The sequence below is a fragment of the Colias croceus genome, chromosome 12 (genome assembly GCF_905220415.1).
Source record: "Colias croceus chromosome 12, ilColCroc2.1".
Taxonomy (NCBI): Eukaryota; Metazoa; Arthropoda; class Insecta; order Lepidoptera; family Pieridae; genus Colias; species Colias croceus.
The window spans coordinates 895749-922503 of NC_059548.1; the positions used below are offsets into that span (position 1 = coordinate 895749).

Here is a 26755-nt window from a genome sequence, read left to right on the forward strand (position 1 = left end):
GTACAAAATATGGACTAACTGCAAACCGGGTTTAAAACATATTAAAACCATGGCAAAGATAAGTCGTATTATAAAACATGTTATAGCGTTATACAAAGGACAAGGTCATATGATAATGACAAGTTTAAAGCTCTGAACTAAAGTTAAACCATTATTTATAGTCTGGTTTTAAACCAAGTCTATTTAAGATAATGCAATAAGATGGTCTTAAGATAATCGGGTCATTTTAAACAGTTAAACCTTCGTTAAACGGTACAGTTTAACAAAACTTATTACATTTTTTACAATTGTTTCAGGTCAAAATTTCATACCTACTTATAATCTGAATGAATGAAAAATGATCAGCTATAAGAAGAATTTTAAGAAAGCATTTGATTCTGCTTTATATGAACGAGTTTTGGACCCAGCGGAGTGTCAAAAACAATTGATGACATTGTCGAATAGTACTTGGGCTATACCGTGTAAGTACTAAGTATACCTATAATTGGCGCTCTTCACAATCGAGAGCGTTGGCCCAACAACTTATCGTCGATGTTTGCCGCCATTACGACGAGAAGAATAAACGTACAATGTGTTGATCGCCAAACGCTGCCTATTGTGAAGAGGACCCATCGTAAAATTTTGTATAAAAAACATTTAAAAGTCGCTTTCCGCCTCGGATACATAAGTATATTGAGATCTTTAAAACTATTTAACGGATTTTGATGCGTTTTTAATAGCAGGATTAATTCCAGATTCCACGTATTATTTATTTATTAAGCTATTGCATAGCTTCTATCGCGGGCCTTGAGCGCGGGGACCGAATCGAGAAATTCCGTAACGAAAAAACCTCACGCTCCCCACTCCGACGGGCGGAGGTGTGGCTTGAAGGCATGCTATGCAATAGCTTTACCGCGGCAGTCCCCGAGTACCACACGTCTTTTTTTAATTTTATTTAGTATTACTATTGCGTGGTGTGTTGCTACTTTACTATATTTTATAAACGTGAGATTATTTCATTTTTAGTTTTGGATGCTTCTGCTAAACTTCCGAGCGGTATATTAACCTTGAACCTTCACGAATACGGCGATTACTTCGAGTGCCTTGCAATAGACCACACCATTGACGATGTTCACCTTCAAGGGAAGTACTGTATGGTTGGCGTACCTTTCGTCCAAAATAACCTTATGGAAACCATGCCTTCTAAGTCAATGATTACCAAATTTCCAATGCCCGGTACGAAGATGATTAACAATTTGGTTCTTCAGTTCGCCAATATAGCTCAAGACGCTAAAGTGAATAAGTGAGTGTGTTTTAATAGATTTAAGGAATATTAGGAATAATTAAATAGGCTCTGATTTAACTTATTTAACTTCTGATTTCACTTACATGTTTTCAAACATGTAACCGCATAGTATAACACAATCCGGCTTCATAGCGCGGTATCAGCATAGCGATTTAACACGCGCTAAAAACACATTCTATCTCACAAAGCCATCACAATCAAGAGCGTTGGCCCAACAAATGATCGTCCGTGTGTGCCGCCATTACGGCGATTACAAATTTAAAATGTTGGCCAATTTAGGCCATTATCGTGATTGTCTCTACTCGCCCAACGGGACCAATAAATCGCACCTTCGGTAGAACAAGGGCACAATTACAGTTTTTGCAATTTTACAGGAGAGCCATTTTAAGATATTTGTAGTACTTAATGTGGTCTAGCTATGATAATAATTTTTTTATGGTTGTTCTGCTTTGTATGACATAAACTATATACGATATTCTTTTAGGTGTATCGTTTACAAATATTAAAAACTGCTAGTTTTTTTTTAATAATATTTTTTTCTTAAGTAGGTGTACATTTGTGCCCTTGTTCCACCAACAAGAAAATTAATTTGTAAATATGGCCATATCTAAAGCTTTAAGTTAATAATTTTGGAATGATAATAACGTGTTTTTTTGGATAAATGTTTTATTTTCTTAAACACTTTAGAAAGCCGCAGTACTTTATCACAAAAATAGAGATCAAAACTTACTAATCAGCCATTACACATCTTCAACAATCTGAAACTATTATGTTTCCTAGCAAAATTCTTTGGAATCGCTTTAAAAATTGGAATAATATTATATTAAGATAACAGAACAAGAAAGAATCATAATTCAATTCCTTGACATTAAATAATTCCTCCTTTTTCGTGGCATTTTTTATAAGGCTTATGTATTCTGCCGGAGTGCATATTGATATTGGGCCAGCTTTTTTTGCACGTTTTACATTCCAGAATGGACGGCATCGGCTTTATGCTGGGTCCCCTAATTTATGTATGATCGATTTTATAGGCAATGTGTTCACAGCAAAATAATACATTCCAAAAACAAATTTGAAAAAGAAAAATAATTATTTACGAATAAATATCTTACTAATATTATTATTTATTATGTAAACTCGAAAGTTTTTGAGGATAGATTTGTGGGTGTGAGGGTATGTTTGGTGTATTTTGATTGGCAGTCCTATCGTTTAAATTTCTAAAAAACTAACTTGTTTTTTTGCTCTCTACAGCAATTATCGGAATAAAATGTTACTTTTAAGACCATGGAGTATAACAAATCTTGGACAGACAAGGGCACAATTGTCTGAACGACTTTGTCCTCCCAATTTTTAAATCGTAAACTAGGCATAAGTGTGACAGATATGGCCTTGTCGTTCCAGAAATCAAAAACATTATAGGGCATATTTACATAAACGACGTTAGCGCTCCAAGTGACAGCTAGCTCAGTCCCCGCCGATGGCACAACTAACCAATGAGACTTTGTCTCGCCAAGAGAGAAACAAAATAGCGCCAAAATGACAACGCCACTATTTCAATCTGGCTGTTTTTTGTAGGAATTAAACGAATGTCTTTGTCCCTCCAGTTGAAAGGGCCCTTTTAAAGCATTTCTGCATATTTAAGTCATTTTGGCAATTTATGACAATTATGCCCTTGTTCTACCGAAGGTGCGAAATGTATCTATTTACAATATTTTCAGCACTTTAGCCAGGTATCCAAACGCGAGGCTCAACCTTGGTGTCTGTTTGCCCCGACCGTGCACCGCTCAGGATGTGTTCAACTTTATAAACACAACATTACCTTTACCAGATCTGTCGTTTAAAGAGGGGTACTGTCGCCTGCCTAATGACAAGCCGTATGTGACCGCGGATTATGTTGCTGCGTGAGTTAATTTTAATAAATAAACGAGAGGGATATTAAATTAAAGTTGGTTTTGTTAACTACGTAAATAATTTTGACGGTTTAATGTAAGTACGGAATCTTGAGAGTTGAAGAATTTCAATCGACTTATTTATTTAAACCTCGCTTTTGCTTACATTTTGTGCCTTATATTCAGCAATATTTATGCTGTTATTAGTTAATTCGGAATAAATCAAAATATAAATAAGTCGTAAATACAAAGTTAGATCCACTAAGTATATTTATTACAATTTCTCTTCACTAAATCAAAATAAGTCTTACAAAGGACATAATATTATTATACAAAAGGCAGACCGCCTAAATCGGTTTATGTCCATTATATGCATAAGAAATAACTTTTAAAATATTGGATAAATTAATATACTAAAGTAATTTAAAATTATTTTACAGGGGCGTCTTTGGAACTCTATTCCTTCTAACTATATTGAGTACATGCTACGATTTGTATCAAGTGTTTGTTCGTAAAAGAAGTAAGTTTGTTCAAAATTTTCCCTCTACATTAAGTACCTACTTATACCAGCTTTTTAATCTACAATTGATTTGATTTTGTTCATTGTCAACACAAAATTAATAACTAATATATTTCGCTGGGTTTGTCCTTTTTATATACCAAATACATAGAAATAATAGAGTACACATAAATCTTACATAAATGATTATATTGTATACTCTAGCTTCTGACTATTGAAAAAATTTCATCATTTAATTAATTTGTTTTGGAGTTTAGACCGACTTTTTTGTGTCAAAATTAAAATAGCTATATATCATTCTATATTCATAATAATATCTGCAAGACGTTTCGAGATATTTTTTTGTTATTTTTCTGAAATTATTAACAAATTAACTTATTTCAGTGAAAACAAACAGCTTGCTCAGTAGTTTCTCAATATACAGTAACACTAGGAGTCTTCTGAACTTCCGTAGTGATAGTACCACATTACAATGCGTGGATGGTATCCGAGCTCTATCCATGTTATGGGTGATATGTGGACATACATACATCGTTGGGTTCTTCCCGACTATACATAATGGAATAGATACTATACGGGTATGGATTTGTTTTATATTGTGTTTAGATATAAGGAAATACATGAATATTTTTTTGAAGTGAATCTTCTTTAAGCGCGTTAAGAGTAAAGTTTCAAGGTCGCGTCATGGCAATACCGTCACGTCGTGGAATAAGGCGACGATTTTGGTATCTTTGAATCTTGCTAAGGAAGTTTCACTTCTGACACGTGTGCTCGGCACAAGCTCTTTTTTACAATAGTTTTGTTTTATTCCAAAAGCTTAGGCCGCAGGATGACTGTATAGTATAGTTTGATATAAAAATAATCCTAAAGAAGATATTTACGTGAGATTTTATTACCATTCTCATTCAGTATTATAAGCACATAATTATTATTCTGAGGTATTTCGTATACGAGTTGTGTTCATTTGTTATAAGCGTATATATTTTCAGTGGTCAACTAAACCGATAAGCTCTTGGATACACGCAGCCCCGATGATGGTGGACACATACTTTCTTCTTTCTGGAATCTTCTGTATATATGGAAAGCCAGTTGATTATACAACTAGTAAGTTTACGCATTTAACTATTTAATTTAGTTAGAACTTAGAGCCCGCTTCCTCAGGTTGTAAGCGTCATTAAAATTATTCGTAGCGGTCCTCCCTAGCTTCGTCCGTGGTACATCTTCTTCTCTCACGCGTTCTCTCGATAAGAACCATCCTCGTACTTTCAGGAATATTATAAAAAATAATAAACCAAATCGGTTCAGATGTTCTCGAGATTTGAGATTTGCAACAAATTTTGCGTTTAATGTTTAGGTATATTATAAATGACCAGTGATGATAGAACGCGGTCTGTACCTTGTAATTATTAAGCAATTAATATTAATAAAAAAAAAATTATCTTTAAGAAATTACCTAGTTAGTTTGTACTAAGTAGTACTAACGTACGTGGTAATTTTGCACGAGAACAAATTAAATAAGAAATGATAAAGCATTTATAAATGAAAACATCTAGAACTAAGACACTTTACACCCTAAGTCTATAGACTATTGAGATAAGGACCTTCTTGCACTGTTTCAAAGCCTTAGACGCAATATTGTGTAATATTTCACACAAGATAACGTCAAATGTGAATAACGTTATTTTGACCAGTACGAAGGCCCCATGGGTACCCTCACAGATGCATAGTTATGTTCAACGCAACGTCTTGTAACTGAGGGTAAGAGCAAATGTGGAATATAAAGCATTATAATAGGTTTTATGTTATGACTAAGGTTATGATCGACTTCAATTTAGTTTTCTGCGACATTAGTATTGGCTCTGAATTGAGCAATATTTCTTTTTGAAGTGAAACTTCTTTATCGGGGTTGTAAAAAAATTTAGTGTAACATTTTTTCGTTACGCGTGACATTCTTCCGTTACGCGCCATCTTTTTCTTATCCCTACCAAGCTTGATTCGACGTATTTCTGTAAAGTTTCATATAGTAAATTATTTTTTGAAAAATAGGTCATAAAGAAGTTTCACTTCTTACGTCTGTACACTAGTACACGCACACATTTTTTTATTCATAATTATTGCATTTTATTAATGAAGCATGATTATTGGTAGCAAATTTTAATATCTAAAGGTCATATTTTACTCTTAATATAAATAAAAATCTATCAATCTTGTATTTGCTTTCAAATTATATTAATAATAATTTTACAAGCAATCCTCAATATCACCAACAATAACACATTTTCTAACAAACGTTATATACCCAGTTATTTCATCATCTCTGTTATTACAAGGTCAAAATCGACGTAATTATTTCAGAAAAGTTCATCAGAAGTCTTCCCAAGTTCTACGCGTACCGCTACCTACGATTATTTCCCCTGCTCGCCACGATTGTCCTGCTCCAAGCGTCTGTCCTGAACTGGGTAGCTGATGGTCCAAACTTTTTAGGGATGGCCCACGCAACCCAGCAATGTAGAGAGAATTGGTGGGCCACGCTCTTGCATGTGCAGAACCATTTGACTATGACGAGAAACGTAAGTAAATAAGACCTTTTAAGACGCTTATCTGGATAGCTGATGGTCCCAACTGGCTATAGGCATGGCCCACGCAACCCAGCAATGTAGGGAGAATTGGTGGGCCACGCTCTTGCATGTGCAGAACCATTTGACTATGACGAGAAACGTAAGTAAATAAGAAGTTTTAAGACGCTTATCTGGATAGCTGATGGTCCCAACTGGCTAGGCATGGCCCACTCAACCCAGCAATGTAAAGAGAATTGGTGGGCCACGCTCTTGCACGTACAGAACCATTTGACTATGACGAGAAATGTAAGTAAATAAGATAATTTGAGAAAAATATCGTTTACGAGGCGAGATTTGAATTCGCGCCCTTTTGCCAATAATAGACGATTATATCCATGGCATCTTATTTTGAATTATTTTTCTGTCTTAAAACACTTATTTTGCTAATAGTAAATTGACTACTGAGCAGTGGTGGCTCAGAGCAGTGGTGACTCAGTGGTGAGACCTCGGACTTCGAATCGATAAGTCCGTGGCTCGAGACCAGGCGAGCGCGCAGGAAATAAATTGATTTTTCAATTTATCTGCGCATGTTGTAACATCACCACTGCTCGAACGGTGAAGGAAAACATCGTGAGGAAACCGACATGTCGAAGAGTTAAAAAGTTCGACGACATGTGTCATCCGCCAACCCGCACTTGGCCAGCGTGGTGGATTATGGCCTGTACCCTCATAGGAGGCCCGTGTCCCAGCAGTGGGAACGTATGCTGATGATGTATGTATGATGTAAATTGACTACTATTTTTGCTTATTAAGCTATCATTGTCCCACAAATGATAATCTAGCCATCATTCCCTGAAGATACTCTACCTATTAAAACAACTACATTAAAATCCGTTGCGTAGTTTTAACCTAATACAGGGTTCAAAGATGCATATAAAGGAACATAGGGACAGAGAAAGCTACTTTTATACTACGTAGTGATATCTTATTATTACCTCTGTTATTTTTTAACCGACTTCAAAAAAAGGAGGAGGTTATCAATTCGGCCGGTATATATTTTTTTTTTATGTATGTACACCGATTACTCCGAGGTTTCTGAACCGATTTACGTGATTCTTTTTTTGTTCGATGCGGGATGGTGTCGAATTGGTCCCAAAAAAATTTTATTCAGATAGGCCCAGTAGTTTTTATTTTATGAGCATTTTTGTCTGTAGGTATTTGTAAATTTTGCAAGTGCAAGTTTGAAGTCGGTTGTTTTTAACGCAGTTATCACTTGTTTCTTTCCAGTGTCTCATCCATTCCTGGTACGTTGCAGTGGACACACAGCTTCACTTTCTGAGTCCATTTGTAATAGTATTTCTATTTGGCTCCGGCTGGATATCCTGGGCTGTAATGACGTCAGCTTTACTTGGTTCTGTTATAGCATCCGTCGTGTATAGTTTTACTTATAAATTCCCAGCAGCGATGTTAAACGTTTGGTATGTATTTTTTTAGTTTCAGAATTATTAGAATATATAAAAATGGTACCATGTTAATCATTTTTGAGCGATCACATGAGCAAGACTCATTTAAATAATATTAGTATAATTATAATAGTTTTAGGATAGGATAATGAGTTTATTTGTTTATTTTCAGTATTATTAGATCATAGAAAAATGGTAATCTAAATAATTTGTTGAGCGTTCACGTTATGAGCAACCTATAGGAGTATAGTAGTACTAGTATGGCGTTTTTGAGAATAAAATACATTAAACCATGGTGGCTGAAGAAGATTTGCAATTATGCTTTTACTAGATAAATTTTTTTAAGCGTAGGTGTTACAATGAATGTTCGATGTCCTGGTGCATTTAGTGTTCATTCTAACCCCACTATGTCAAATTCTCTTTGTGTAAACAGGCATAGAGCTTACTTTCGTTGTTCTTAGTGCGTTCGTAAAGATTCCATATACAATGTTCTAATACTGAATGAATGAATGAATGAAAAATACTTAGGTAGGTGTTGAATATAACAAAGACAACAAAAGCAAAGGGCGGCCTTATCGCTAGGTAGCGATCTCTACCGGCAACCTAATTGCACTAAAAGTGTAAACGAAAACTCGTATTAAATGTTGATCACAAAAGAATTTTCCTGCTCTAGCTTTAGCTCTATGTTCGTTTGGTCTAAATGCACCGTTATAAGTTAATGCTCAGTTTTTTACCTTAGGTACCTTTTAAAGAGTTAGATAGGTATTAATCGACCTTAATACTATTTAGGTACTCCCAAACTCATCATGATTACTATGGAAAATATTATGCGCATACCCCAGTGCGAGCGGCGCCTTTTATTATTGGCATTATGATTGGACAAATTCTGAGATTATATAGAGGGAGGAATATACGAATTAATAAGGTAAGTAAGTAATTAATATACCTTAACAGGAGGTCATCGACATAGTCTGTGTATGATTATTTAGTGTAAATGATCTTTTAACTGTTTTATTTCTGTATTCATAATTAACATTCTTTAAGAAAATTAGATGGAAATATTTTTAATATCATTTACGAAAAACAGAAAAAATCTTGTAACAAAATTGCAATGTAATCTTGGGTTTTTATAAAAATAATATTATGGCCCCAAATATAACCGAGCGCCCCATCCGAGCCGGTGTGCCCCAGGGAAGCTGCCTATCGCCCGTCTGCTATAGCAGATATACGGACGACATTCCAGTCGAAGGCGGTGCCATTTTGGCGCTGTACGCAGATGACGCAGCTTTTATCACCACCTCGCTGAACGCCAAACATGCATCTGTAAAGATGCAGCGAGCACTGGACGCACTTCCCTCATGGCTGGAGGACTGGAGACTCAAGGTCAACGTGGGTAAAACTCAGGCGATTTCCATCGGTAGGGCGCGCATTTTACCACCCCCGGTGTCTCTCATGGGCGAGAACGTCGAGTGGTCACCAAAGGCCAAGTACCTCGGTGTGACCATAGACAAGACCCTCTCGATGCGGCCCCATGTGAAAAACGTGGTCGCCCAGACGCGCGCCGTGCGGAACATACTCCGCCCCATGCTGGCGTCTCACCTGCCTCTCCGTACGAAGCTGTGCATCTACAAGGCGTACGTTCGCACGCGACTCACCTATGCGGCCCCTGCGTGGTTCGCGTTGACCAACGAGACGGACCGCAAGTCTCTGCGAGCGCAGCAGTCGCTAACGCTCCGCACCATCTCCGGAGCACCACGCTTCGTACGGAATCAGGTCATCTCCAGGGACCTGCGCATGGAGAGCCTGGACGACTTCGTTCGTCGCCTGAGTTCCTCTATGTTCGCGCGCGCCGACGGAGCACGATCCCAGCATTTGCAGGGCATCGCGCCATACCATCGACGACCGCCGGACATAAGAGGCCTACCACGTGACCTAGTCTCCTAGGACACGACCGCTTCCCCGCCGCTGGCTGATGGGCGCCCCCCGGCACCCTGCCGGCGGGCTCGACCTCGCCAAGCGGCGGTGAAGCACCCACGGACATTCTTTCCCGCTGCAGCTCGCAGATCGCCCGCGATACCTACGCGGGCTCGATCGCACTGCAGCAGGACACCTCCCGGATTCGACACCTCGGACCTTAGGTCCCTCCCAGTGCCCCGCCTGTAGTTGCAGGCGGCGTTGCTACCACTGAAAGGGGCCGTCGCCCCGAACAGTTACCCCGAGGCCTGTGAAGGCTTGCGTGGAAGACCCGACGAGCGAGCGAGCCCCAAATATATTTTTAACTTCAGCAATTTTAATAAAATAAAACCCGCGTGTTAAAATATTCAACAAAATCCCCTTAAATGTATAGCACCCTGGTACATTGTTTTGAATTTCAGAACGCTATGTAAACAATATTTCCCCACATCTCTTCCCACTTCTACTGCCCTGGTACATTGTTTTGGGTTACGGGACAGTTTGTAAACAACGGGCGTGGCTTGTGCAACTATCTCTTTCCTTTAAATCTATATAGTAAAATATTTCGTAATGTCCTTATTTCAAAATAAGATAAAACATAATGCACAAAAAAATGAAATTAAAAAAAGGACACTCAATAAATTTTACATGAAAACGTAGATTAATAAAAAGACAAGAAACGGCTAATTTTCTAAAAATATTATCTCGTTCCCCCTATATTATAATAATTTTGTACATGAATATTTTCCATTCAAACTATGTAATAAGCATTTTCGTTTTCAAAATGTATCTGAATAACTATAGTTGCACCATAGCAATAGTATGTAAGTAGTAAGTAAGTAAGTATATGGAAAAGTACATCCGCTGAAAATCTTATCAATTTTTAATCACAAGAGAAGACACGCGTTTACGCTATTTTAATTCCGATACAACTACATAGACACAATATTATAATTGAGTCTGGATTGCACACAGCCAATTTAAGGAAAGGTTTTCAGCACTTTGCAGTCTCCCTGTAATGCATGTTCGCCTGGTACTTGATGTTTTGATTTAGAGTGCAACTAGGAAACCACCCTGAAGCTCTCGTGAAATTACTATCCCATCAAAAACATCCTGTAAAAAACCCAAGTCTCGCATCTCAGTCTTTCTACCGTCAAAAGTTGTGAGATCCATTTAATACCAAGTCGGTTAATCTATTTAGTGTCTACTTGAAGGACCTTCTGTCTTAAGTTATTACATAAGTTATTATCATGCCAATATTAAAAATATTTAACGTTTTAAACAAATAGATCGACTTGGACATCGCATGAAAACAAAATGAATATTACAATATTATATTAGATTCTTTAGTCTCTCGCGCCTCACGCGATTGAAACTCTCGTTCCTGTTGGTCGCTGGCCCGTCGTGCTGTGTAGTGTGATACATACTAATAATCAAATCAAGCGATGTCCAAGTCGATCTATTTGTTTAAAACGTTAAATATTTTTAATATTGGCATGATAATAACTTATGTAATAACTTAAGACAGAAGGTCCTTCAAGTAGACACTAAATAGATTAACCGACTTGGTATTACATGGATCTCACAACTTTTGACGGTAGAAAGACTGAGATGCGAGACTTGGGTTTTTTACAGGATGTTTTTGATGGGATCTCACTTCTTTTTGTAGAGCCTTTCTTTTTGATACCATCTACTTCTAACGAATTTTGTTAAAGGTCTTATGATATTTTCTTATTTTTATATGTAGTCTTCCTCTTTTTCTTTTCCGGTACTACTTCTTGAGCTTTAGCCACAGTTTTTCTCAAAGCCCACTCCCTGTCTCCATGGGCTTTTCTCGGAGGCTTTGATGTCTCAATTTTTGACAAGTCTGGGTAGTTGTTTTTACCATTGCCGTCGAGTACAGGTCGGCGTCAATGTAGGGGTCTCCGTGCTCGTCACACGTATACACTTTGAACTCGTCCCAATGCGCTACCACATACTCCACTATAGCAAGTCTAATCTCATACGACGACTCAGTATTCCCATACATAGAGAATGACAAAGAATGAAATAGACACGAACCATCACCAGGTATACGGACAATCCGGTGTGGGCATGGATGGTCATTCACATACAGTATTTCCGAATCCATTGCGACTACTAGTACTGGTAGATATGCAAGATGTAAGAATACAATTAATACTTAAACGTAATTTTGGTCTCGTTATTTCGACCGACACTATTAAGTAATTATATTTGAAGACTAAGGTATTTATGTAAGTTCCTTAAAATTAACCAAACAACATCCCAATCGTAAGCAAATAATATCAGTAAACTAATGAGCAAGCCTTTTAGTCGTAAATGTAATTTATCAATCGAAATTATAAATGAAAATCGCAAACTTATAGGTTAGGTTTCGAGGCACATCCGAACAGCATGAGGGCGCTCGCACGTATGCATGCGGCTGCCGCTCGCTCGAAGGCATTCACATTTCATTGTTCTGTCATTTTGGCGTATATTTTGCTTGTCAGTCATAGAGTAAAATAGAGGCCAGTCTGTCTGTAAGGAGGCTAGTCGCGCCAACAATTTATATATAACAGATTTAAATTATAATATATTGTTTTATTAGATTTTCGTACTTCAAGACATGTCCAATCATGTGTTTTTCATTACGTCGACCATTTTACAAGTAATAATGTTGTTCAGTTTCATGGGCTAAACACACCCTTACCCACCCTATACCCCCTCCCTTGCCTCATATGGTAGGTATACCTATCTACACCTATTAAATTTATAACCACCACCAACCACCAACTGCATCAATAACTTTGTAATCCCATATAAATATATGGGATTACAAAGTTATTGATGCAGTTGGTGTATTTGGAAAACTGGACCGAAATTACAAAATATTTAAGTTTTCCCATGATTAAGACACTAAACTCTATATGTATTCCAAATATGAAGCTTCTAAGTCTGCTAGAAGTGCCTTGGACTTTTGATGATCGGTGAGTCAGTGAGTGACAAAATTTAGAAACTTTAACAAGTTGTCATTCTTAAACTACTGGTTCAAATTGACTGAAATTTTAAATATTCCGTGTTTATACAATGCCGGATTAGTTACTGAAGATTCAGGTTTCTTGCTTTATCCACAACCGAATTAAAGGGGGTCGAAAAAGGCCCGAATTGCTTCGAGAAAAGGATGGTACGGCCGTGCCGCTTTTTTTTTGCTCGACTTGGCGGGGGCACTGCCGTGCCCCCAGATATAACAATTGTCATAAAAAGTTAGCCACTGTTTAAATTATACCTAGTCTGGTCACAAGTTCTGTCACATATGTTTTATTAAATATACAAAAAGTTACTTTTATATATTTATTGTTTTATATGTGGCAATGAAGCTTACATATTACTTAATAATTTCGTATAAAAATAATTCAAAATAGCATCCATGTTTTGCGATACAAGCTTTCAACCTCCGCGGCCAGTTGTCTATCGCAGCACGCACCATGTCCATGTTTATTTCAGCAGCTACTTTAATAATGGATGCTTTGGGTGACTCCAAAATTGGTTGAGATTCAGGTCCGGGCTAGAAGATGACCAATCTTCATGACGAATGATGTCAATCTGACGGGCGGCTAGCCAGTTTTGGATACTCTTGGCTTTGTGGGTAGGTGCTGAGTCCTGCTGGAATACCCAGTGTTGATTTTTTAACATGTTCTGAGAAGAAGGTTTTAGGAGGTTTGTCAGGACCGTATTTTGGTAAACATTGGAACTTATTTTCACACCCTTTTCACAGAAAAACACCTCTGTTAGGCTAAAATAAGACACTCGCCGGAAAACCATTACTGATAAGGGGTGATGGCCGCGTTGGACTCGAGATTCACGTTGACAAGCTTCTTCATTACTGTGGGTATACACTTTGATATTCTGTTTGTTGCAGCACTCCTCCACTGTAAAATTTTTTTCATCTGAAAACAGGATTTCACGATACATTTTTCTCGCGTATCGTTTATGTAAAGCGCGACATTTATCCAGTCTTAATTTCTTCAAGCGTGTGTTAAGAAGATGCGATGTTTTTCTACAATAAGCCCATAGTCCTAGGTCCTTGTTCAACATCTTTTTAACCGTGGTACTGCTAAGGCCCATCTGCAGTGCTAACTGTTTTCGATTTCGGACCGGACTTTTCCTTATTCGCACCTTTACTGCATTTATCACTGCCGTCGGCCAAATCGTACGACAAAGACCACTTATATTCCTGTCTTCTACTCTTGAATCTTACTTAAATCGTTTTATAGTGTAATAAAAAAATATCTGCGTTATTTGTAAATTTTAAAGCAAACTGAAAATTTCTCTTGGCGCGTAACCGCTACGATGCAGAGCGAGAACAGCGACTATGTCTTCTTTTTGCGTCCACTACATTGTAACAAATACGTTATTCTAATAAAATGTGTCGTTTTGTAACGCATCAAATAATCAAAAATCGCACGTGAGAAAGAAATTTGCGGTAAACATTAAAAATTAAAAAATCTAACATGATGACAGAACTTATGACCAGACTAGTTATATTGTTTCAACTAATTTATGCGTAAAAAAAATTTCAATTTTTTATTAAGATTCGCCAATTTTGTTCAAATTATTTTAATTGATACGTATTTTAAATACCGCTCTTTGAAGCCTGTAAAAAATTATAAATATTTTATTTATTAATAAATAGATAACTTTTAAAACGTAAATATGTATTAATTAATTTCTTGTTGTGTAATTAACAAACAATATAAACCTCTTTTATAATAATACTATCCGGCTCCACTCCTGTTGGTCGTAGCGTGATGATAAAAATAGCCTATATAACCTTCCTCGATAAATGGGCTATCTAACACCGAAAGAATTTTTCAAATCGGAGAAGTAGTTCCCGGGATTAGCACGTTCAAAATTCTTCAGCTTTATAATATTAGTAAAGAAGTATAGATTTATTATGTAATATTTATGTTACATTCCAATTAATCATTTAAACTTACCATTGACATACAAATACATTGGTTGTAGAAAATTATTAAAATATATTTCGTAGCCCGTGGTAGCAAAGCGAGGTTCTAGAATCTCCTTGCAAAGTATTCCCGCCTAGTACTCAATGTTTTGATTTAAACAGCGACTATGATATCCACCTTGCTTTTCCTATCGCAATTAAGTTCGTATTTCCGTAGTTCCAGTAAATATGCCAGTCTAATGACGACTAAACAATAACGAAATAAAAGAAATGATAAAATAACATTTTTTCCTGAAATATTATTAACCTTAAGTAATATTAATAATTAATTATTATCTTTAATTAATTCTTAAACCACCTTGCTAACGACAAACAAAAGCGCGTATAATATAAAATATGCACGTATATCAAATACATGGTGGTGTGTGTAAAATATATATTTTTTGATTTTATGCATTTTAAGTATGCATTAGTCATATGACTAGACAGACATTCATACTGGAAATAAACAGGGACGAAGCAAGGTCAGAATCATAGTTTCAGTTTAACTCAAAACATCGGGTACCAGGCGGGTATACTTTGCCAGGAGCATACAACTTACCTTCGCTCCTATAATAAACAATCTATTGAAATAAAGTAATATTGTTAATTATTTTTACATGAGTTTGCGAATTTATACCTCATAGCGCAAGAAGGTTTTACAATCTCCTTGCAAAGTATTCCAGCCTGGTACCCGATGTTTTGATAACTGCAACTAATGTACTTTCCTTGCTTTTCCTGGCCGTATAATAATTTCCAGTATAATATGATATTCAGACTAAATAAAATTAAAAATAACATTTGAAAACGTTAATAATTTTAAGTTTCCACCTATGTAGAAAATATTTGGCTTCAATAGCTGTAGATTTTTATTATAGTCGATAGGGAAGCGCTTGACCACAATCTCGCCTGATAAACTGAAATGTGGTCTGATGGTACGCGCTTCCCTAGAATATACCTGTTCACTCTACGCTTGAAGATGTAGAAATTTTCCATACTACCCTCATTCCTTCCTTTCCATAAAACCTCAAAATAATTTCAGGTCTACGTCATCACCGGTTGGATAATGTCCTTAGGATCCATTCTGTTTTGCATCATTGCGATATTCAAGACCGTGAAGATGACGTATGAGTTCAACTACTTCGATATTACGTTGAATGCTTTCATGAGACCTCTGTGGGGTCTGGCTGTGGCCTGGCTTGTTTTTGCGTGCGTCCATGGATATGGAGGTAAGAAGTATTTAATATATACGAATATAAAAGAAATCTTATAGGCCTATTCAGATTAGAGCGGTATCCGCCGTGGGTAAGCGGTATCGTGATTCAGTAATTTCCATATTTTAAAACTATTAAATTCGATCTTTTGCAACTTCTGTATCCTAATTGTTTGTAAAGAAATGTCTAACAATATTATTATATTATAGGGCCTTTAAACTGGTTTTTATCTTTACCAATGTGGAAGTTTCCATCAAGAGTATCATACGCAGCCTACTTGGTGCATTTGGAGGTGATGATATTAAAGGTAACGAGCGCACAGAAAACAAGATATTTCACCGATTTGGAGACGGTAAGTTACTTATTTTTTTTTATTTTACACTAATATCTATTTAACACTTGTGTAACACCAATGGGTCCGATTCCCGGTGGAGATGAAGAAAAGAAAATGTCTCGGTCTGGTAGGACACAGAAGGCTGATCACCTACTTGTCCCTAAAGAAAATCGATCAGTGAAACAGATGTATAATGCATCTGCCCCTTACCCCACTAGGGGACTTGGGACTTCACTTTTATTTCATACTTATCTACACTAATATTATAAAGAAGAAAACTTTGTTTGTTTGTTGGTTGTAATGAATAGGCTCATAAACTACTCGACCGATTTTAAAAATTCTTTCACCATTCGAAAGCTACATTATCCACGAGTAATATAGGCTAGGTTTTATCCAGGAAACCCTATGGGAACGGGAACTATGCGGGTTTTTCTTTGAAAACGCGGGCGAAGCCGCAGGCGGAAAGCTAGTATTATAATAAAGAAGATGTTTATTTCAGATGTTCCGGTGTTCATCAGACGTGGCTATTTCTATATCACTGGCCTTCATTTTGTGTGTACTTGTGGATGCTCCAGCCAATAGATTGATGAGAATCGCTTTTGGTACAGTATAATCACAGAATACATAATAGTAGCTAAACGCTACAGAACGGACACTCTCCGCCTCCCGCCAAAATTAAACACTTACCTCACCCTGCACGATCAGCCTAAAAATGGTCTTTTTTCTGCAAGGACGATACGCAACGAAGATTGACAACATTAATCAAATTGACTTATAGTAATTTTATAATTTTGGATTTGTGATTATCGTTTTTCGTAGAAAATGGTTAGATAATGTGCTGTTTACGGATGTATTTCATCAGAAAAACACGAATTTCTTTTTACGCTAGTCACAAAATATGTGCCAACCATAAAGCGTTAACACACACATTTGCAGTCTCTACAGTGTGACTGTCAAAACGATAATTTTGTATGGAGTGTCCGGGGTGTGGTATAATTTAACATTATTATTTAAAGGTAAAATAAATTTATATTTTGCTAAACTTCGCAATACTAATTTGAGATCCCTGTATGGAGCAAATTTCTCATCAAATATAGACCGCAGTGTGTGTCTTACACTTACAATTAATCGAAGAAATTACTTTATTTTGTTAATAAATAATATATTTATATACTTACGAATTCTTTATTTTCAATAGACTTTCTGCTTTATTAATATCAAATACATTTTTACAGCTGACAAGAGACCACAGGATTCATCAGAGGATTCTACTATAGATTGTAATGAACGTAAAACAAAATTATAACGAACAATGTAATTTTTCTGTGAGAGTCGAGAAGTATTATGAAATGAGCTAAATTCATATCGCTTGAGTATCGTTACTTGTATGAAAAGTGTCGTTTATAGCATGTAGTTTCGTGGTATGAGGCATTTACTTATTTTTAACAGCATTTTGATTGCTTCGTCTTTATGTTTGTTACTTGTATGTTTGTATGTTAGTGTAGTATTTCTTTAGACTCGATTTTAGCCCACTTTAAACGCACGGATTTAATTCATGCTTAACAAAGCTACATAGTATATAAGTAGTAGATAAGTGTGTTCACTTACCAAGGATCAGTGAATATACTATGATTTCGTTAGTTCAAATTTCTTATTAAAGCGTGTTTTTTTTAGTATATTTATTTATTAAGTAAATGCTGTACAGGTAAATAAGGTAGTTATTGCTATCACCTACTACGCTAATTCTGTTAGAATGAAGAAATTTGTATTAAGTTCTAACATCAGCTGGTTTTACTTTTTAATCAACTCTCAAGAACGGCTCATACTTAATTGTAATGAATATTTATTATTGTAAAGTACGTCTAAAATAACAGGTAATTTCTAAATTTTTGTTTCATTTAGCGCCGATTTTTCAATCCTTGGTTAAAATTTATCCGTCCAATAAAGTATTAGGTACACGAACATTAAATGTCACCTGTAAACTGTCAAATACGAACAATAAGAATATATTTTTGAAATGGTAGTTTTATACGTTATTCGATGAATAAGTTTTAACCAAGGATTGAAAAATCAGCCCTTAGAGATTCCTTTTTATTTTAATCGTTGTTAAATTAAACTAATAATTGTGAGTAAAATTGTAATAGTTTACATTTTTTAACATGTTCGTGTGTTGTTGTTTTAAAATTGTGAAGATATGTTAATTTAAAAATATAAGTATAGGTTTTTGAATACAAGGATGTATGAGGTATTTAGTAAAACAAAAAAAAAATGATTCTGTAATATTATATTAACGATTTATTTCATTACATATTCATGCATTACCATATTAGTTACATTAAGAAATCGCAAATAAAATCAATTAAACAATTAATCAATTATTATAATAAATAAATATTATTAATGAAAATGTCTGCATTTATTTTCACTGCTGAAATCTTCTTCTATAGCCGCGCTTTTCTGTTGATTCTCTATGGGACGCTTTTGCACTGAAAAAATATTTCGAAATTATTTTTGTCAATAATAAAATAATAATATTATTATGTCAATAATAACCTTATGCCTCAGAAATATCTCTAAAATTGGACACAAATCGATTAATCGACCCAATTTTAATTTTACCTTGTGGGTCAAATTTTACAAATGAGTCAATATTGCTTGATTTTTAAATGAGCCTTTCAAAATTTAAATCAAAATTCATCTATTAGTTTCTTAATAATCTAATATTTTAAACAATAGTTTCTAAATAACATAATATCTGTCTTCATCTTCTAAAAACGTGAATAATATTAATAATTTATACTCACTTAACAAAAGTTTCACCAAAGTGGATGCTGGAGCGTCAATGAGAACGCACATGAAGAAACTTAAGAGTAAAGAAAGCAAAGTAATACCAGCTATTTCGTACATCTGTAAAGAAATAACATTTATCTTAATACCAAGAGAATACAAGTTCTAACCTAAAAGCATGTAGTACCTACTCAATCTAAAACGGAATATTTATTTATTTATTTAACATTTTTATGTACAATTACAAATTTTACAATCATAATATATCATATATATTAAAAAGAAAAGGAAACACTCATAGCACATAAGGCAACCTTATCGCTTATCAGTGATCTCTCCCAGGCTGCCCAAGGTAAAGGATAAAGATGTAGTAGTAAATGGCAATGAAAATAAAGATAAAAGAGAATAAATAAAATACAATATATCATAATATGAAAAATAAGAGAGGATATAATACATACTATACTCATTCCCTCAATGTAATTTTAATTCTAAAGTAAAAATTTCACATCTAAAAATAACCAATTATAATCCATACTAATATTATAAATGCGAAAGTAACTCTGTCTGTCTGTCTGTTACTCAATGACGCCTTAACTACTGAACCAATTTGCATGAAATTTGGTATAGAGTTATTTTGATACCCGAGAAAGGACATAGGAACCCGGAAATCCTACGGGAACGGGTTTTTCTTTGAAAACGCGGGCGAAGCCGCGGGCGGAAAGCTAGTAATGAATATAGCAAGGGCATAAACTGCATATACGTTTTTAGGATTCTGTATCCAATGGGTAAAAACGGGACCACCAAATGACATTTCGCTGTAAATTTGTTTATCAAGAGATAATTTATTTTGAAAATCGCTATATCAACAAATAACAAAAAATCGAGGTGAACAAGTCATACATTGGATGGTAACCAATATATTTTTTTACAGTTGCTCTTTAGAAATTAAAGACTTTTTAACGGATTTTAAACGCGATTTATTCATTATATTATTTTCCCGACGTTTCGAACACTTCACAGCAAGCGTGGTCACGGGGAGACTCCAGTCTCAAAATCCGTTAAAAAAGTCTGTAATTACTCGTGTAAAATCAAACACTAGTTGCTCTTTAGCTTATTTGTACGGAACCGGTCGCGAGTCCGATCCGCGCTTGATTTTTATTATTTTTAACCCCAATACCGAAAAAAAGAATTAACCATCTACTACATAATATAAATTACCTACTAAAAATTATTTACTCACCACATCCAAATCAGTGAAATACGGTAACTTCATCACAGAACTCTTCAGGACCAGTAATATCTGTACATGCACCAAATATACCGCGTACGACAATCGTGCTGGTAACTTCCATAGCGGTAACGATAGGAACCAGTTTATTGGTCCTGAAATAAAAAAAACGACGTGTGTCACTCGGGGAGTCGGGGACTGCCGCGGTAAAGCTATTGCATGCTATGCCTCAAGCCACACCTCCGCCCGTAATTGCTTACCACCATAATCGTGAGCACATGCCAAGATCAGCCAACACAGTGAAGTAGCCCATAGTGCTTTCATTGTAGAGTTCAGAATCGCATCGAACAAAGTGAATTCATATGGTATGCTGACTGTTTCATAGATACCGAAGACACAGTATGCCATGCTAGCGAACGCTGTTATCCAAAAAACTATGACGTATTTCTAAAAAAAAAATACGTATATAATTTTAATTAAATTAATTAAAAGTTTCGCGTAACTATTACCATGTTATGTTATATTTTTTCAATCATTCCACTAGGAAACTTCTAAACTTTACAGTACACACAACTATTAAGTTTGTTATAAAATTTTCAACCTATTGAACAACTAATTAGAAATATAAATAGGATTAGACTAGGACTACCCATAGAAATAGGAATGCTTTATTTGTAACAATAATTTTGCAAAAAAAAAATATAAGTCTACAACTAATATGAATCTAACACAATAATTAAAAACATGATTAACAAGCATGAAGATGAAAATTAAAAACAACAATAAAATTAATTAATTTAACTCGCTAACCACGTCTAACAGCTTGATTCAAAATAAAAAGGTGTAAAAGGCCTTTATACTTACCATAGATATTTTTATCTTTTTTCGTCGATATTTTTTTAATAAATAACCAAAAAATATACCGATTACAAACGGAGAGGCGCGAGTGGCAGTGTTAAAGTAAAAGTCGTGGAAGAAGTTCACAAATGAATCTGTATAGCTGAAAAATAAATCAATTAATGTCTAGATATTATGTATATGTGATTAAGAAAAATGGCTGTGTTGTTAATTAAACAATCCTAGATATAAATATAGTATAGTCCTATATTGACGGTCCTAAACAAGAATGTAATACTTTAGAATAAGTAACAGATTACATTTTAAAACAAAGTAAATTTAAAATCTTATTCATTCTTAATCTAGAAACATAATATATCAACTAAGAAACATACTCACAAAACATTGACGAGAGCAGAAGGGAACTCATATTTGGCCACATAAACTGCAACTATAGTCATAGATGCCAATCCAACTGCAGTTAAAGCAATCCACGCGACCAAAGACGAACCCAGGAGAAACACTATTACAAAAGGACTCAGCATATAAAGCTGAGTGTCCACTGTTATGTACCAAGATTGGAAGATGCACTGCAAGAAGGAAAAAATAGATCAAAGCACACGTATAGTTTAAGATGCAATTTAATCATACATTTATTGGTTCTTCAAGGATTGTACCCTGAAGATGGTTTTAAATATTATTTTAATACAGACAAAACTAACCCAGTTAGAAGTAAAAAGAATACTTTTTTATTTATTTAATTTTGTTTAACATGCGTAATATTTTTGATCTTCGTATCATATTATTCATTTCTTTGGGTATCTTATGTAGGAGTGTGGTATCTTCGCCGATTCGAGCTGTACCAATTCCTGCAGAGCTTGCTCGACGCCCTTTTTTAAAATTTAATTTATTTGATAGTACCAAGAATAAGAAGAATTAGGTATTGGTAAATGGTAAAACTATATTCTACCGGTTCGAAAGTGCAAAATTAGTGAACATAAAAAGTTGGAAATTTTTAGTTAGAATATTATAAAGATCTTCCAAAAGGTCAGAAAAGGTTAGATAAGCAATAACGCAGAAAACTCACGATTCCTAGAGGCCGGTAGTAATTCTGTATATGCAGCAAGGTGGACCACCAGCGTTGTCTACAGTATTCTGTAGCCATGCCCATTTTTTCCCATTCTGGACCGTCAGAGATCCAGGTCAAGATCGATGACTGGAGGAGGACCATTGTCGCCAAGATAGGGAACACTCGTAAAATCCGATAGAGGTAGAATATGTGGATGTGCTTCAAGAATGGTTCTAGATGAAAAGATAATTATTTTATTGAAGTATTCCGATGATATTTATCAAGTTTTAGACGATTTATTCTCATTTATTGATAAAATGGTTGAGCAAGGCTCATTATTAGAAAAAAATGTGTTCGTGTACTAGTGTACACACGTAAGAAGTGAAACTTCTTTATGACCTTATTTTTCAAAAAATAATTTACTATATGCAACTTTACAGAAATACGTCGAATCACGCGTGGTAGGGATAAGAAAAAGGTGGCGCGTAACGGAAAAATGTCACGCGTAACGAAATAATGTTACACTAAATTTTTTTCCAACCACGATAAAGAAGTTTCACTTCAATAAATACCACTTTACCATAATTAGCTTGAAATTTAATTTAATTACCATAATATATTAGGTATACTGAATGTAGAAGGTTATGTATTGTCGAAATTTTAAAGGTAACTTACTTGCTGTGATATTGTCCGATATAACGAATATGCATAATATACCACTGAGAGTAAAGAATGTGTCCACAACGATAGGGCACGCAGATATCCATGTACTTGAGAAAGATGATGTCCACTGAAAAAAGCAGTATTTAAACCTAGTATTATAACAGTTTATTTCCTGGTAATTCGTCATGATGCTGATTACCTACTCTTTGATAATATAAATTTCTAGCTGTGCCTCACGGTTTCACCCGCATTGCTCCGTTCCTGTTGATTTTAGCGTAATGATAGGCTATAGCCTTCCTCGATAAATGGGCATTTAACACCGAAATAATTTTTCAAATGGGGTCAGTAGTTCCTGAAATTAGCGCATTCAAACAAATAAATTCTTCAGCTTTATAATTTTAGTATAGATGTGAGAAATTATTTCAAATCAATTCGTTTGTTGCAATTTCAAGATACATAATAATATTATAGCTACCAACCGCAAAAATGCGTCCTTTCCGTAGTCAGGCAAATTCTCTTTATAAAAATAAAAAAATAATAAAAAATTGTTTATTTCTTTATCCATGACTTACCTGTATAACATCAGACATATTATGTACGGGTGTCATGAACGTAAATATATATGTATGTCCACATATAACCCACAACATAGATATCGCTCGAATCCCATCAACGCACTCCAAAGCATTCTTATGGGATTCGAAGTTCACCAAGCGCCTCGTATTGGTATAGATTGAGAAACTAGTGAGTAATCTACTGACTTCTTCTGTAAAATATGAAAGATGTTATGAACTAAATTAATATCGATCACATTTTGCTCAAAATTATTTTAAGACATTACATTAACCAAAACATACTTGATACAAATCATAAGACGTACTCAGGAGGGTTAAAAGAAAAAGTATACCAAACACGCCACTGTAAAGAAAATATTTATTCAAAATACCAATTACTTGTTGATTAAAATGATAAGGTTTGCGCAAGTGCTGTTGGAAAATCTCACCCAACTACTGAGTGACAAACTAAGTTGACAAATTATTTCGCTCATGTTAATTACTGAAGCTTTGCTCCTAATGAAATAAGAAATTCAACAAAATCTTCTATTTATATCTCAAGATTATAAAAAATACCAATAAGACTGAAAATAAATTTTATATTAGAAATTGTTAAATCTATATTGATAAATTAATATTTACAAATGCGATGCGATTAGTAGCTGTTGAGTAGATAAATAAATAAATAAATAAATATTTCGGGAAAATTTTCACACACGGCACGATCTGATCCCATACTAAGCTTTCACTTGTGTTATGGAAACCAGAGGGCTGATAAACATACATATATATAATTTTAAATAAATACTTATATAGATAATTAGCACCCAGACACAGAGCAAACATCTATGTTCATCACACAAGTATTTGCCCCGGGTGGGGATCGAACCCACGACCTCTGGGTTGGAAGGCAGGGCCACTACCAACCAAGTTAACCGGCCAGTTAAGATTAGGAGATGAATAGATTAGTAAACGTCATGTGACTTCTGTCTATCTGCACTTGACCAGCGTGGTGAATTATGGCCATAACAGGCCCGTATACCTGCAGTGGGCACATTATCGACTAATGATGAAGATGATGAACAATCTAATGATTTTTAATATGATTTCAAAACTTACAAAGCTATATAATCAGCAGTAACATAGGGTATGTCGTTGGGAAGTCGGCAGAAACCCTCGACATACGTCACCTTGGGGAGTGGGAGGGGGGAATTAATAAAGTTTTCCACCTGTTTAACCGTGCATACCCTCGGAATACATACTCCCAGCTTCACAGATGGTGACAGAAATGTACTGCCTGCAGATGCCCTGGAAGTAAATATAATTTATATTATATGTCATTTACAATTTAAAAATAAAATTACATAACATGCAAACACAATATGCTGTAGATAATACCTAAAGTGCCTTGTCTACAGGTAATATACTTTTAGATAAGATAACAGTGAAGATCATTCCTAAATTGAGGATTCTAAATATTCAGAGAGATTACCATGATGTCTTTTCTATCATTTTTCTTTAATACTGCTCTTTGAGTTAAGAAGGCTTTAGACACACGGCCAATTCTCAAAGTGTTATATTATATCATTAAATTATTTATAACTTACTTTACCGCAGGCGAATTTTCCACATTAGCTAAAAGAGATTTGAAATAAATAATCAACTGATCTGGTAACAGTTCCATGAGATCGTTAGTTGAGAATTTCGGCAGCATGCTTTTGTACATGTTAAATTTGCTCGATTTCTGTTCAAATGGTATATTTATTACACAGTATTTCCCCTGTATGTGCATATCGCTAACAGACTGGTCTATATCAAGGCACTCGTAGTAGTCCCCATAATCAAAAGCATTTAGAGTTAGTACTCCACTGGGAATTTTTGCGCTAGCGTCTAGAACTGCAACAAGTGGGTATTTCAATCATTTTGTTCATTTTATATCGTACTAGCGGTCCGCCACGGCTTCGCCTGTGGTACATATTCACGTTTTCTCTACATAAAAACCATCCTCGTACTTCAAGGAATATAATAAAAAAAGAATTAAAGAAATCGGTTCAGCTGTTCTAAAGTTATGCGCTTACATTTTGGGATTCATTTTTATATTATAAGATTTATGGTAGTTATCTTTGGATATATATCTATTTTGCTGTCCAAATGTACCTTTCGTATTATTTATTGGTTGAAGAAATTAAATTATTAAGGTAGTTAATAGTATCCCGGATTGAGCAAATGGACAGTATTTAAAAATTATATTGCTGTAACTTGCTTAGTGTTAGTAATTAATAAGAGTTATTTGGGTAGGCCGTTTACGTTATTTTTAAGAAACTATTGATTTTTAGAATAACAGAAATAAATAAGAGTAATAAAAAATCTCGTGCCTATTCTGAAATTCAATGTAGAATTTTGGAAAATAGACATATGCGATACTTCTAAAATTAATCATCTCCATTATTACTTACATTGCAAAACCAAAGAGCTGTTTGACAAATAATTCAATTGCTTATGACATTCTTTAGGATCCAGTACGCTTTCATATAGCTCCGTATCAAATACATTTTGAGGGTTTATTTTTATGACATCCATTTTTGTAGGTGTTAGGACATAATCTGTAAAAGATATATTACGTAGGTTATGTAAATTTTTTCTCTCTCCTTCAGACCTCTTCACGGCTAAGTCACTGAACTGTTTGGGATGAAAATATTTGGTACAGATAAAGCTTGAGACGATAATAGAGACATAAGAAGAACGGCAACAATCTTTGACCTCGCAGGCGAAGCCGTGGTCGGAAAGCTAGTAAGATATAAACATTGTAAACTTTATAATTATAGATGTAGAGCAAATCGCGTTTCCTCAGTTTATGGAATTATATAAGAGATATTCAGAATCAATATTATATTAAAAAAAATATACATTACGTGCGTGCCCTTCGAATATTTTATTAGAAATGCAGAATAATTATAAAAATTATTATTGTGTTTTTATGATTCTCTAAAATATAATATTTATAAAGCACAAGCTGACCCGACATACGTCTTGTCGTCGCTTAAATTTAAACCCGTGAAAAATATCGTTAAGTTTTCGCATTTTATTAATTTTAGAATTATTTTTTTGATATTTGTTCCATAAGATCCTTCTGCTGGTAAAAACGAATAACTCAAAATAAGAATTATCGAAATCGGTCCAGCCGTTTACACCGATGCCCTGAATAAGGGAAATAGGCATTCATTTTTAGATATAGAGATTTGAAAAACTTAAATATCAAATTCAACTAATATGAATATTTTCTATCTCTTAAAGAACGGCTTTAGAGCAAATTTACAAGTGTTCATTCATACTTCTTAATAACTACACACACACACACACACACACACACACACAAAAGCATATTTTTTTTAA

The 26755-nt window shown here is 34.9% G+C and overlaps 3 protein-coding genes across 4 annotated transcripts; 1 reads left to right on the forward strand and 2 right to left on the reverse strand.

The window, feature by feature from the left end:
• Positions 1–299: 299 nt before the first annotated feature.
• Positions 300–18145, forward strand: LOC123696150 (nose resistant to fluoxetine protein 6-like). 2 transcript variants are annotated; one of them, XM_045642196.1, is made up of 14 exons: positions 300–461; positions 1006–1282; positions 3004–3186; positions 3615–3694; positions 4079–4272; positions 4684–4798; positions 6050–6215; positions 6364–6412; positions 7540–7730; positions 8505–8640; positions 15716–15902; positions 16097–16239; positions 16721–16823; positions 17457–18145. In XM_045642196.1, exons 1-14 carry the CDS (start codon positions 338–340, stop codon positions 17525–17527), a joined length of 2019 nt encoding a protein of 672 aa, XP_045498152.1. In that variant the 5' UTR covers positions 300–337; the 3' UTR covers positions 17528–18145. The 2 variants fall into 2 exon arrangements, with proteins under 2 accessions (XP_045498152.1, XP_045498151.1); XM_045642195.1 differs by lacking the exon at positions 6364–6412 and having other exon boundaries at positions 6050–6264.
• A 359-nt stretch (positions 18146–18504) lies between these two features.
• Positions 18505–23568, reverse strand: LOC123696151 (O-acyltransferase like protein-like). The gene is made up of 9 exons (XM_045642198.1): positions 23381–23568; positions 22821–22935; positions 22164–22378; positions 21476–21666; positions 21104–21239; positions 20500–20686; positions 20252–20394; positions 19026–19128; positions 18505–18707 (listed from the first exon to the last, which is right to left on the reverse strand). The coding sequence occupies exons 1-9, from the start codon at positions 23456–23458 to the stop codon at positions 18619–18621; spliced, it is 1257 nt and encodes a 418-aa protein (XP_045498154.1). The 5' UTR covers positions 23459–23568; the 3' UTR covers positions 18505–18618.
• Positions 23569–24965: 1397 nt separating this feature from the next.
• Positions 24966–26283, reverse strand: LOC123696195. The gene is made up of 3 exons (XM_045642255.1): positions 26275–26283; positions 25819–25965; positions 24966–25258 (listed from the first exon to the last, which is right to left on the reverse strand). The coding sequence occupies exons 2-3, from the start codon at positions 25940–25942 to the stop codon at positions 24966–24968; spliced, it is 417 nt and encodes a 138-aa protein (XP_045498211.1). The 5' UTR covers positions 25943–25965; positions 26275–26283.
• Between the last annotated feature and the right edge of the window lie 472 nt (positions 26284–26755).

What these genes read in the sequence shown, in the direction of transcription:
- LOC123696151 (XM_045642198.1), bottom strand. Translation starts at nt 23,458, where the DNA reads ATGTTGTGGGTTATATGTGGACATACATATATATTTACGTTCATGACA. An exon ending in ACTACCGGCCTCTAGGAATC is followed by an intron (nt 21,667 to 22,163) that starts GTGAGTTTTCTG and finishes TCCTTCTTGCAG; the next exon opens with TGCATCTTCCAATCTTGGTA. An exon ending in TCTGCTCTCGTCAATGTTTT is followed by an intron (nt 21,240 to 21,475) that starts GTGAGTATGTTT and finishes TTTATTTTTCAG; the next exon opens with CTATACAGATTCATTTGTGA.
- LOC123696150 (XM_045642195.1), top strand. Translation starts at nt 338, where the DNA reads ATGATCAGCTATAAGAAGAATTTTAAGAAAGCATTTGATTCTGCTTTA. An exon ending in ACCGCGGATTATGTTGCTGC is followed by an intron (nt 3,187 to 3,614) that starts GTGAGTTAATTT and finishes ATTATTTTACAG; the next exon opens with GGGCGTCTTTGGAACTCTAT. An exon ending in GTGCGTCCATGGATATGGAG is followed by an intron (nt 15,903 to 16,096) that starts GTAAGAAGTATT and finishes ATTATATTATAG; the next exon opens with GGCCTTTAAACTGGTTTTTA.
- LOC123696195 (XM_045642255.1), bottom strand. Translation starts at nt 25,942, where the DNA reads ATGGATGTCATAAAAATAAACCCTCAAAATGTATTTGATACGGAGCTA. An exon ending in CAGCTCTTTGGTTTTGCAAT is followed by an intron (nt 25,259 to 25,818) that starts GTAAGTAATAAT and finishes CACTTGTTGCAG; the next exon opens with TTCTAGACGCTAGCGCAAAA.